Raw genomic sequence first — 13,596 nt, 5'->3', positions numbered from 1 at the left:
ACCAGCTGAGGGTGAGCCTCACCCAGGTAGCACCAGCTTCACGAGAGCCGTTTTTAAGAGCGTGAGCCCTATAACTTGTAGCACAGCCCTTTCTGTGTCCTCACTAGTGTCCTTTGTCTCCCCCCCCCAGCACTCTCTGGAGAAACCGAGCGTGACTGTTAAGTTTGGGGGGGAAGGGATTACAGTTGCCCCATGTGTCCTCTGCCAGGACAGTGGCGATCTTACGGGCCCCTGCACCTACATCATAGGTGTGCTTTACCCATCTTGGCTAAAGAGCAGCAGCCGCTTCCCTGCAACCGGAGCCTTTCACACAAGTCTGAGCTGGCCTAAGGCAGCTGCTCACCTGGGAACGCTGCGTGCTGCCACGCGGGGCGTGCTGCACGCTGGCCTACGCGTTCAATGCTTCGTGGTCGTGCACCTGGTACAAGAACTAGCGCCAAGTTAAAAGGACCGGCAGGGACCAGCTCTAGCAGAGCTGGCAGGGAAAGAGCAGCCCTGCCCTTCGGCACGGCTGCCGAACGCCGTGTGCCTAGACCGTAGCCCCTAGGGAGAAGTTTCCACCCCCCCCCCCAACCAGCTGAGACACCCGATTAAAAATGTATTTTTATTTTTGAAAATAACAGTGCAGAAACCAAATCACAGCATTACATTCCTCAACTGCATTACACAAACCCAGACACCAGTGAAGCATTTGACACTATGGTTTGAAGCCACGGGTACTTTGGTACAACAAAATGACATTAACAGTGGTAAGCAAGCACCACCGTCCATCAAGGGGCATTCTATAATGAAAAATAGTATTTGCATTCAAGAGAGTTTCGGTCACATTCATATCACTAGGCATAACACAGATCTGGTGAAGACAAACATAAAACATGCTTACAGTAGCATAACAGAAGGAAACATTTAAAAGGTAATTGATACAGGATAGTGGTTAGTGTTTATCTGAAAGATACCTTAACAAAACCAAAGAACAATTTAACTTCCGTAAATAAGCTGAGTAAGCTACAATAGGCTTCCTTCAGCGAACAGGATGTCCACCAAGCCCTATCGCACAACGAGGGGGTGACAACTTTAGGGGATGCTCTCTAAAGTTATAAGTAGGTACCTGCATGGAGTAAAAGCACATAGCAAAGAATAACTACTGCCATTGCCCTGAAATAGTTAAGATAACAATATTAATAATGATAAAATAGTGACAGATCTGCCCAGCACCCAGGAGAATGGTTCCGAGTCAACAACATCCCATGGGAAACAAACCAACCAACCTATCCTGTATGGTGTGCATGGTGTGCACGCCTGTGTGCTGTGCGGAGGGGGACCGGTCTTTTACAGCTGAAGAATTACAAAAGACAGGAAAGAAACGGTGAAAATTTGGCTTCCTACTTGAAGATGCCTCAAGTCAGGTCTCGGCAGTCAAGTAAAACTGTCCAGTTTAACGTTTTCAGAGCAACATCAGTTACACCACCCCCTTTTTTTTCCCGCCTCCTCTTCTTTTTAAGAAAGATCAAAGCATGGTCTGAAGCTCCTACTGCGTTCACACCTGTACAAAAAGAGCAGCCACTTGCGTTTACTGTTATGCTTGCTACTTTTCCTCAGGTGTATACCATGCATACAAATTTTTAAATTTCAGCTCTAGACAGAGAGATATTTTGGTTTATACCTCAAGAGGCTGAATACTAGTCACATCCACAAACTGAAGTAAACCTCTTACCTTAAAACAGAGCCCCAAATAGTTGCTATTTAGTAGTTAGTTAGCAAAAATCACATATAATACAGCTTTTATTAAAGTTTCTTACATTGTCCAAGCACCTGCAATCTAAATGTATGTAGAACAACCCCTTTTACACATTCAAGACGTTAGGTAAGATTTAGCCTTCAGAAAACAGCTTAAGGCAGTTGGTTTCTATAAAGCCACCACGACAGCAAACGCTGCTGCTGCTCCATCGCAGAAGAGGCACCCAGAAACCCCTCTTTTTAGAGGGGCAAATGCCTTTTTGCCTTGAGACCGTCTATAAAAAAAAAAAAAAATCCACTGACAGCAAAGGCGGTCGAAAAGTCAAATGTCACCTAAGCCCCACTACCTCCTCCAGCGCCCGCTGCCTCGACGGGGACTGGTGCTCGGCACGTGGTGCAGCAGGAGCCAGGCTCCGCGGGAAGCGCAGGAGCGGGACCCGCAGCCTCGGCGCCCAGCAAGCTCCAGCAGCGCACCGCCGGGACGGGGAGCAAAGCAGCGTTTGGAAGAGAAGTTGTTGGAACGAGAGGGGGGGAAAAAAAAAGACACATTGAAAGATAGATCATAGATAAAAATCTGTGGATTGAAAGATCTAAAGATTTTTATCTATGATCGGTCAATCTTTCATAAAATGAAAGCAGAAGCTTAAATGACTGCGAAGCCCAAGACATCAATACACAACGTGGCATCTTCCAAATTCTGCCCTTCGGCAGCTTCCCAGGCCCCGGCAGCCGCTGGGATAAATGGAAGCAGCTGAGCTTCTTCAAGGTGCTTTGAAACAGTGCCAGGTTCAGGGTTCTCCACACCTTTATATGAATCATCTGGCTACTGCTGAAGCTACCGAGATCAGTTTAAGCTTCGTAAAGGCTTCTGGACAAGCTATACTTAGGCGGCTTTGGGAAATACATTTTTTTGTTGACTGGCAACACGTTAGTGTTCTTAGCAACCTCTTTCACTCTTGCTCAGTGGACAAAAACCTGATGCCACGAAACGAGAGATTTCTTTGAAAGTGAGACAGCAAAATCTCAGATCATTATTTTCATGAATTCAAGAGATACTACAAAGGGAGTATTTTTTAAAAAAATTATGCGTAGGTTAGATGCTACACATTAAAAAAAGAATACAACTTCACTTCAGAAAAAACCCCAAACTTCCGGTCCCTTACCTACACATCTCAGGTAATTGTAAGGGACCTGTCTGAGCATCACTGCTTGGACTTCAGTCTACTTACACCTTCTGCCTGGGAAATCACCTACGGACTGCCGCAGTAGCTTTTGCATCTCTTGAGGTGCTAGGGCTTTTTACGGGCTATAAAAGGTCGTGTAGTACAGCTGGTTGTATAGTATTCCTGATATGTAGCCCTTAAGTATAACCTATCAGTTATATCATCTTTACAGTCTGCAAGCCAGATCTCTGTCCTGGTACAGTAACTGTGGCTACTGGGTTACTCGCCCAACGAGCCTGCTCCTATGGATGTACCATCTGTGCTGTTAACATGCCAAATCATCAAGCAAACGTCCTTTTATGATCTGGGCAGAAAATCTGTTGCTCTTTCACCAAAGTAGCTGGTAAATTCTCAATTTCTGGGAAGCATCTGATCATTTTATGAGCTTGCTGTTCATCAAGTTTGCAATTCTGAATCAATCAAAGCTGAAAACATTACGGAGCTTTACATTTAAACAACTGAAAGTCTACAGTCCTGCCAACCCAACCAATTTAACTTGACTTTTTAACAGAGTCATTCTTTCTCCCAGTCTGCTCCCTTCCAAGTGACAGTAGCTTAAAGCACATTAAACACTAATACACCCTGAACTACCAGCTCCATATAAGCAGAACTGCTATTCTACAAGATAGGACAGGGTAGACTAATCAATATGCTAAAATATGGATAATTTTTGAAACCAAATTAAAAAATATAGTATTTTTCTTTAATTTTGCCTCTACTTGTCTTTGCTTGTAATGAGCGATTTGCTGTTTCATTTGATGTTGCTTTCATCTGTAAAAGAAATCCTTCACGTTTTACCTTTCTACTGTAGCATATTTTTTATCCATTCCTCTGAAATAGCTGCAGACTTCCGCAATACGTTTTCACCCAGCGTCAGGCATGTTGTGGAAGCCTGTCGTTCCAAGTCCCCACTTCACCATTTTTCCATGTTGTAGAGAATATGAGAAAGCTTCTCTCTGTTGAAAACCTGAATGAGCCGAGGCCCCAACACAACCACAGGGAGGAACTTCTTAGGGATTCCCCCGGCACGACGAAATCTGCAGTTTGCTTTCAGACAGTGCAAACGTTCACCAGTTCTTTCCCCTGTCCCACCTGGGATATGCAGTTATTTGAAGGAAAAAAAACCAAAAAGGATGGTTTCCTTAGGTGGGAGACGGGAGAAAAAATTTTTTTTGCTTCCGGTGATTCAGAAGATGCTTCACAAAATACAGCTTTTCTCTTTTTCCATAGATTATGCTCTTTTCTTTTTAAACTGTCCCTGCAGCGTGAGAATTCCTCTCAATACTTTTTCCTGTAACTCTCCAATCCCTGCTTGGATTACTGGCAACACAAGCGATGTTGCACAATTCCCTGATTCATTTGTTAAAAATTAAATCCCCTTCTTCCTCCCCGCCCAACCCAAAAGACACCCCCCCCCCACCCCTAACTAACCAACTTATCAGTGATTCAGTCAGGACAGATTCACAGCATTGCTTACTCTGTGCAAGTAATAAAGTTTTTCTTAATAGGCCACATACATACAATCTTTTGTATCTCTGCCTTAGAAAATGCGTGGTCCCTGATATAGATTAAGAATTATAAAGAAACGGGAATCTGTGGAAAAATGGCACAGGCCTAGAAAACCACCCACTTCCACTTTAATTTCTATAACCAGTTTATATAGACAATAGGTTCTTTCCCTCCTTTTTTTTAAAAAAATAAAGCTACTTTCCTCTATGCGGCATCCCGATCACATCTAAAATAAAGATGAGAGGGGAAGGGAGTGGGGAGGGGAAGCAAATGGGGGAGAATTTTCCATGAAAATGGCACCTATCAGGAAGAATTATTTCATCACAAGAGCCTCACTGAGACACAGGTTTTAGTTTTTAAATCAGTTCTTTGGAGGAAAAAAAAAAGCACAATCCCAATAAAACAATGCAACTTTGCTTCTGTGCATGGCTCAACAGAGCAGGTTTGGATTTGGTGGTAGGTCAACCGTTTTCTGATGAAATATTTTGATTGGCTCTCACAGTTTAGAGGTGAAGTTTAGCAGGCACACTTTTTCTCCTCCGGTTTTGCCGAATCTAGCTTTCCTGAGCTTCCTCCATTGGCGGTGTCAGAGACTTGTGTCTTGTCCACGCACTGCTCCATGCGTTTCATTATCAAGTCCAGGAGAGTGTCCACAGCCTTCTCCACGTTTTGTCCAGTAGCAGCACTCGTTTCAAAGTATGGTATGCTACAGTGAAAATGAAAAGGTTTGTTGGGAAGAATTTTTAAAACGATTGAGACTGAACTCTCTGTAATATCAGTGATGTTATTACTGATAATTAATGAAAGGAATTTGACAGATGTGGACTTCTGGTTTGTCTGGATTCTATTTCCCTCTGGGCAGAGCCAAAACTCCTGTTCTTGTTACAGGGTAATATCAGGATATAAATACTAAAAAGCCACATTAAATTGCAAAGTTTGTCCTAGCATTTTGACTTTGCATAGTGAAAAAATAGCTGGAAAAACCCTGCAGGAAATCAGAAGGTCTCCTGGGAAGTGAAACCTAGGTCTGCATTTATAGAAAATTTCAGCGGCCATGGAGTGTACTTTATCATTGCAGACCTGTAGGGCTTGTCCAACAGGAATACTTATCAAAATATTTAGAAAAAAATTACAGCAAGTCTTTCAACAGATAGTTACGTAACAGCCTGAACCACAGTGGATGAATAAAGAAAGGATAACTGTTGCCCTACTCGGAACAGGGAGAGTTCTTTTCCACATACAAGGTGGAGTGTTTGGCCCAGGTATTGAGGAGAACATCAAGATCTATTAATTCTTTCTTCCTGTATCAGCAATTTCCATAGGCAAGTTACTCCAACAGATTTAAAATTGAGGCCTTCTTATTTTAATGAAGAGGTGAATGTAAACATTTAAGTACAGCTTTCACACCTTTCTCAGATACTCTCCAGATAACAGAATCTTTTCAAATCAGCTTAAGCTCTCACATGCAAGTTTTTCCAGGCTCCTGCTCGTTGCAGCGGCCTTCCAAAACCAAACAGAAAATCCTTCTGTTTCTACTAATTTTGTTTCACGATAGAACTGGAGCAGTAACACAGTGACATCACATTAGTGTCACCTGCCTGTTATTCTTTATGCCTCTCAACTTTAGCAAGCATGAAATCTTAACGCTCAGTGCCGGCTCTAGTGGAGCAATAAAACGCAGCCAGACGCTTGAGTGCTTCAGCTCACCTAGAGCCCAACCACGTGTCCGAGTAAAGATATACTTCCCAATATAAATTAGTCCGCACGCCACAATCTGCAGTTCCTGCAGATCTCTCACTTGCACCTTCAGTACCACTCAGCCTAGTATAAATGCCAGCATTTGCCTGTTCCAAAAACACACCAAGCTTTATTCATTCTCGATATATGAGAACCTACCCAGCTCCGGTTCTTCCCTGCACACTCCGAACTCTGCTCCCTATAAAGAACCTCTGCCAAAACACAACTTGAAAGCCCGCACAGGCTATACAAGCCATTTATGTCCACTATTTTACAGCCACGGTCATTTTTCCTGTATCGTGCCATCGTGATCTGGACGTTTGACGGTTTTGCTTGTTGGTTTCAGCTGATTCACTGGCTGGTGAAACAAAGCTCGCTTAAATTTAAGTTCACCAGAACTAATCTGCTATTTAGCAGCTAGGTACAGCTTTTGCTATTTAGCCCTCAGTGAGAATCTGTCTATTTATAAGCACAACTTAGCTGTAGCTGTAGCTGTTTCCATTCCGAAATCCCATCTGAATCCAAAGGAGTGCCTTCTAATTCTTCTTTTTTAGCAGAGAGGACTACCGATTGCTCCAGCACTTCCAGCACATGAACTGGCGCAAGCTAACTTCTCAGCGTCCCTGTCCTCCTTACCTGCCTGTAGAAAAATCTTACTTTAATACTCTTAAGTCTGATTTGCTTATTACTCCTCACAGTCTCTCAGGCAGTCTTACGCAGCTGGCCCCATCCTCCGTGAGCAATCCCCCCTGTCTAACAATGGTGATTAAAGCAAAAAAATACATTATTTTTGCCCACGTAAGGAGACAGCACTATTTACTAACTACAATACACGGCCAATTCATGCAGTAACAGGACAGCCTGTAAGTGATAATGCTGCAAAGAAATGTGCACACACTCCTGTGTGCACTTGCCCTTGGAATACTCTCTCCTATGTTCTCAGGGCAAGCCAACATCCCAAGACTAGCTTTCTAATAAGAGTGCTTCATTTCAGTCATATTATTCATGCTGTAATATTTTAGTAAAAATATTACACGGTGTCTTCGTCTTCTACCTATTTCCTATTCAAATAGGTTGATCTGAAAGTGTGACAGGTTGGATATCACTATAGGAGATACATTCATGATACTGCAACACCTACAAATCTTAACAGTTTATAAGTATACTTGCAACTGTCTTTGGCAAGTTATCCCCTACACTTACCACAGTTATTAACTAAATTTAGCCTCTGTCATAATTTGCTCACCCATATTTGTCCGCCAGGTCTTTTGCTTGCCTTTCATTTACCTCCCTTTGGTCTGATAAATCAGCTTTATTACCAATCAACACTATATCTGGATTCTCACAATACGCATTGGCTTGCAGCTGACCTAGAAGGAAAAACAAACTGGAGTTTAGAGAATGCTGGAAATGCCTCAGAGCCTAAGATTGTTGACAAATTAATTAGAGGTACCGGAAACAATCCTCTTTCCTCCTCTTCACCCAGTAAAGAAAAAAAGAGAAAAAGGACTGCACCCTCCCGCCAAACCTCCCCGAAAACCTCCACCAACCAGAACTCTCTTATTCAGCAAGATCCACAGGGACACTGTGGAGGGATAAAATAAAATATTCCACATCTGCTACAAACGCATTTCTTTAGAAGTTTGTGACAAAATCTTCTGATGCTTTTTTCTCTTGGGCCTACTCATTGGTTTAAACACAGTTTTTCCCAGTTGAAGATCCAGGCACAAGTACTGTGGGCAGTACTTTTGGCCGGAGCTCTCTGGAAGTGGCGTTAGCCTTGCTAAGGGTCACAATACGTTTGGTTGCTCAGAGTCTGAAAGCCAACTTTGTGCAGACTTCCAAACAAAAACCTCAACGTCCAACTTTAATTAAACCTCAAGGCAGACAGGAAGAAATCACATCCTGCTTTACTAATAGAAAACACACCATAAAACTAACAGCAATATCAAGAGTACATGTGTACAAGTATCTGAAGGGAAGGTGTCGAGAGGATGGGGCCAGACTCTTCTCCGTGGTGCCCAGCGACAGGACAAGAGGCAACGGGCACAAGCTGAAACACAGGAAGTTCCATCTGAACATGAGGAAAAACTTCTTTCCTGTGAGGGTGACTGAGCACTGGAGCAGGTTGCCCAGAGGGGTTGTGGAGTCTCCTTCCCTGGAGATATTCAAAACTCGCCTGGATGTGAACCTGTGCAATATGCTCTAGAGGACCCTGCTTGAGCAGGGAGGTTGGACTAGATGATCTCCAGAGGTCCCCTCCAGCCTCAACCGTTCTGTGATTCTGTGAGTTTCCAAGCTCCTGTATATTAACTAAAATATGGGGTATGCCCAAGGAAGTGAAAAAAAGTTTTCAACAGATTTAATCGGTTGTACCGAATCCAAACAAGATTACCAGGTACATGCCCAAAATAATATACCATGGAAAGAAAGGGTGTGCATCTTTCAAACTTGATGAAGCTTTTGCCCTAAGTCACAGGCCTTCCTTGTCCATGACAATTCGGTGTAGCCCAAATAAGTAATAAGAAGGTACAACGCTCCAGGCAAAATGCACATCCTTCCATCTAGGGCAGACTTTTGGTTTCAGTGGTGCATGCAAAAACAACAAAATCACAGGCATCCCAAAACCCAGTCAAGAACAAATATGTTTTGCAGCACACAGGCTGCAAGTACCTCATTTATGGCTACACAAGACATAACAACTACTTTCTTTGAATGTTTTTCAGTTCACAAACAATGACAGGCATAATGACACCTAGAAGCCTAAAATACACAAGAAAGCTTCAAGTCAACCCATATAGGCAAGCTCTACAGTTCTACTTACTCATCCAATTTCTGACATTTAAGAAGCTCTGTTGACTGGTGAGATCAAACATCAGTAAAAAGCCCATCGCATCTCTGAAAAATGCTGTGGTAAGACTTCGAAATCTGAAGGAAGAGGGGAAAAAAAAGAAAGGAAAAGATAGCTGTATTAATACAAACGGTGCTCTAAAGTTCTGGGTAAACATATTTTTGGCAAGTCTTAATTGAATAAAGGAGACTGAGAGATGGCGTAAAGCTATTCTGAATCATTTGTGCAAAAATTCCATTAAAAATATCTTGAAATAGAAAGAGTCTGTATGATTTAGTGGACATATGCTCCCATGGAAGCAAAATCCATGACCTTCATCTTAGCTATGATGTATCACATCAGTCGATAGTTCTTAATCAGAGGGTGTTAGTAATCTACCAGAGGAAGCTCATATGTGAGAATATAAACACTGCTGGTGACTAACCTATTGCTTCAAATTCTGCCTGTCTGATTTAACTGGAAAAAAAAAAAATCACAGAGTCAAAAAAAGTTTAGAAAAGAAAAAAGATGCAGAAGCATTTAATGCATCACAGGCCACAGTGACAGAAGCGGTTTCAACTGCTGAGATGACACACACTTAGTTGATGGATGCACATTGCCTAATACAGCAAGTATTAAAGACAACCGCAAAGGAAGAGTAGCTGGCTACTCTCGTGTTTTTGATTGCTCAGTGGGAAGCCCAGCTAACAGGGGAAGGTAACCTTATTTACAGGGTACGTGTGCACTCTGTAAGCAGACCTGAACGAAACGTTTAATAAGCGTACGTTCACAATTACATGATTTACAGGCTTTTTACAAAGCCATGAAACTGGATGAAACTACAGTCCGTGAAACTACAACTTTGTTTGTCACCAAAAGGTCACAAACCTGTGCAAATTAGACTTTGCATGAATGCTTTAGTCTGCCACTCTTCAGTCACTAACGCACCGCAAGGAGATGCGAACTGCATTTAAGTCTCCTGTCGACGGACGACATCAGGACTAACGTGGGACAACCAAACACACTATGAGAGCAAAAGTCAGTGCGTTTGATGGTACAGAACTGCCAAGGGAAACTAAAGAAAGCAGTATACACAGTTCTCCTTTTACAAACTAATAGGATCAAAAAACCACAAGAATAGGATAATTAGGTAAATTATACAGTCTCTTCTAGAGGATATTAACAACATATTAGGAAGCCAAAAAATAGTACAAAACAAAAAACCCCAGTGAACCCCGTGTATGCCAGAAATGAGGGCTGTGCTGTGCTGAGGCAGGCAACAGACTTCTTTTAATTCCTTCCTGTCCTGTTCTTGGAGATTCTCTGATCACTGCACCAAAGCCGTGCCCGAAAAACGTGATTTCTGACGTATATGTTTGTTGTCCCAAAATAACAAGATTTTTGAGTTTTATTCCCCCTCAGCAGGTTAATGGTTTATTTAGAAATGCAAAAAAGTTGATTTCCAATGAACTGTTCAGAATTGCTGAACTCATTACCTTTCCTGTCCGGCTGTGTCCCAAAGCTGGAGATGTACCTTAAAGGCTTTTCCCGGAGATCCATTTGGTCCTCTGCTATTGTATACCTAAAAAAGAGAGTCAAATCAGTAAAACAGCAGAGCTGATCCTGAAATCCGTCGCTCGCATCATAGTCTTTGTGCAAGAACTAAGCAACAAGCGGAAAAAGTTCAGTCCTTAACTTAAAGCTGATTCTTACTACTAAAAGCCACTTCAGAGGAAGGCTTGTAATAACATTTAAAAACCCAGAAGCCACATGAAACGTCTGTGAAAGTGGCTCTTTAAAGATAACTTGGCCATATTCAGTACTTCAAATGAGATCCAACTCTGTAAAAGTTGGTACACCAGTGGGCTGAGCAAGCTTTCTACATGCAACTTCATTGCTGTTCTTATGAATTTTATAGGTGGCTGCCAGGATTAACCTCTACTACAAAGAAATATTTTTTTTCCTCATTAATTCCTGTTCAACATTAACGACCTCCTTACTAACTGGGATTGCAAACTCATAGTGCTTAACCAATGGCACTTTTGCTGGGGCTCAATTCGTTATCAAAAAAGAAACGGTGTGTAAACTAACTGATATACTTAAAGTCAGTGGGAGAAAAACAAATATGATCCGTTTTTGTTATCTGGGCTCACTTAGCAGATTCTTAGCAACTTTTACAAGCAGGTAAACATAGATCTTGGCATTTAGATCAAGACAACATGGATTTTATGGACATGGCTTTATCCAGAGGCTCTGCAGGCCTTCCCTGCCCTCCCTGGGCTGTAAAATACAGCATTTAGTTATCCTGCACAAACAAATCAGTATTAACTGGGCATTGGATTAGACGACTTCTGGAAGTCCTTTCCAACCTAAATTATTCTATGGTTCTATAGACTTGTTTAAATTGTCATAATTTCAGCATGTAGCTTCTGACTGCAACTCACTTTTCCTTCCTTTGGGGCAAGTGCCAGATCTCAAAATCAGATATGAAGAAATGGATCAACCACACCGAGTTTTGTAAATTAAATAGGTTTGCTGGAGCATCTTCCTGTAATATTTCGCAACATAAACAGGGAATCAGATAAGGTCACTTTTTAAAGTGACTCTTATACAACAGAAAACCACACATTTAACCTTTAAAATCTCTTTCTTAAGAGATAGTTTATTCCAACAGACCTTCAAGATGTTTCAAAGCTGGTAATTTCACGTAAGACATAGTTTCGCCTACCCTTATAAAACATCCTACCCCAAAAACATATTGTAACGGAAGAGTTACTGCAGAAATCTGACTGCAATCTTTAGCAGAAAAGTTCAGCCCTCTCGACTGAATCCAGCGTCGCCGTTCAGAGCACTTTAATGAGCCTCTGAGCAGTCAGAGAAAGAGCAATTTGCACGTTCAGACATTTCTTCGCGATAAAAATAAGCGTTAATATTCTACTCTTATTACCTCAGTGGAATCTAACAGGGAGGAGAACGAACCAGATTCCGACTTGTGCATCACATTTAACTGGCCTGAACTTACCTAATGCCGACTCTGGGGAATTTAAGATAAAATCCAGATCTGAGGTTCTTGCACTCTACCTAAGGCCTAAGGATGAATTTTCTAGTACTGCAGAGCTACAACCATCGCGTTGCAATTGTCAGGTTCCCTAGGGACCCCACCACCCCTAGAGAGCGCCCTGACCAGAGCGCACGCAGATACGCTGACCCGGTTCAAGCAGGGGACCAAGGCATGCACAAATTACACCTGAACCCCCCCCAGGCGGGTTGATATTGCCAAGACATTTGCTTTCAGTCAGCTATTTCGAAACTGGGAAATATTTTAATAACAAATATCGCGAATGACTTTTAGGTCTTGCATTAACCTGACGAAGGGCTGAAAAGCGCTTAGTTTTGTTCAAAGCAAACAGCATAAAGTTTTGTCAGAACTGCAGAGCTTTTCTCGGGTCAAAGGATTAGCTTTTAACACATCCCCCTCGCCAGGCTGAAAAACTCTCGATAAGCAGCGGCTCCTATGCCAGTTAGTCCCCTCTGGATTGTCAAGACTTACAAACGCTTTTCATGCAAAACTCTTGAAGTATTTCACCTAAGGTAAAAAGCAGCAAATTTAAACAGGTCCCCGTCTTTGAACTGGGGAAGTATTTACAACTTTCACCAAGGAAATGTCTAAAATCACTGTCCAGGGTCTCATATCTTCGATTTATTACGCTTTTACAGTTTCAGCAAAGCACAGTTGTGACTATTAGAAAGTTGAATTTTTAGTTCAACTATTTCTAGTTCCTTCACTAGCGTGCTGTGTGGTCTGGAAATAAGTTGAAGCCTCTGCACTTCTACTGGTTTGCATCTTTTCTATTTAATTATGAGTTTTGGGGCGAGGGTTATTTTTAGTCTCAAACAGATCTCATTCGCTAGCACTGTGCAACTCTGCTCTCGGAAAGATCCTTTAATAACAACATATAACAAACCAGTGCACCCTCAAACAACAGCATAAGGATAATGGCATCTTTCCCTTTTACCCAGTTCTTAATTATGACTTGTTTGAGCCAAAACCTAGACCAGGAAAAGCATTATCAACACGTGCTACATCCTACAATAAGAGAAGCAGTATGTATTTACATACAATTTGTCCTCAGTAAAAATGAAGAAAAAAGAAAAAAAAAACAGCAGACATTATTCGTCTGAGACAACTTACCACTCGTTTTTCCCGAAAATCTATCCCTACTGTCGTGATGAATTTTGGATTAAATTTGTTATCAGTATATCTGTACAGGAACGTTGTTTTTCCAACCCCAGAGTCTCCGAGGGCCAGGAGTTTGATCAGATAATCATAGTCTCCATCAGTCATAGTGCTAATTTTTAGGAACCTACGCAAAGAGGAGAAAAAATGGATTTAAAAAAAAAAACCCAAACCCCTTTCTGTTTGTTTCTGCTTCATTTATATTTTTGTCCATTGAAATGCTGCTGCCTGTAATCAAGGTTACAAGTTACGTTTGCGTACTTGCTAATGGAAAGAAGCAGTAAAACTCGTAATTTCAGTTCAGGCGACGTGGTAATGCAATT

The 13,596-nt window shown here is 42.0% G+C and overlaps 1 protein-coding gene across 3 annotated transcripts in view; it reads right to left on the bottom strand.

Moving 5' to 3' along the window:
- Nucleotides 1-590: 590 nt before the first annotated feature.
- The window catches only part of LOC104138478 (ras-related protein Rab-27B), a 56,822-nt gene continuing 43,816 nt past the window's right edge, over nt 591-13,596 (bottom strand). For all 3 annotated transcript variants that reach the window (XM_009666093.2, XM_068925696.1, XM_068925695.1), the window contains exons 2-6: nt 13,229-13,400; nt 10,533-10,618; nt 9,031-9,134; nt 7,453-7,576; nt 591-5,175 (exon numbers count right to left, since the gene is read on the bottom strand). In XM_009666093.2, coding sequence (XP_009664388.1) covers nt 4,986-5,175; nt 7,453-7,576; nt 9,031-9,134; nt 10,533-10,618; nt 13,229-13,381 — 657 coding nt within the window. In that variant the 5' untranslated portion in view covers nt 13,382-13,400 and the 3' untranslated portion in view covers nt 591-4,985. The remainder of the gene's footprint in view (nt 5,176-7,452; nt 7,577-9,030; nt 9,135-10,532; nt 10,619-13,228; nt 13,401-13,596) is intronic.

The sequence above is a fragment of the Struthio camelus genome, chromosome W (assembly GCF_040807025.1).
Source record: "Struthio camelus isolate bStrCam1 chromosome W, bStrCam1.hap1, whole genome shotgun sequence".
Lineage (NCBI taxonomy): Eukaryota > Metazoa > Chordata > Aves > Struthioniformes > Struthionidae > Struthio > Struthio camelus.
Note: the sequence above shows the minus strand (reverse complement) of the source record. Positions and strands in the feature narration are given on the sequence as shown.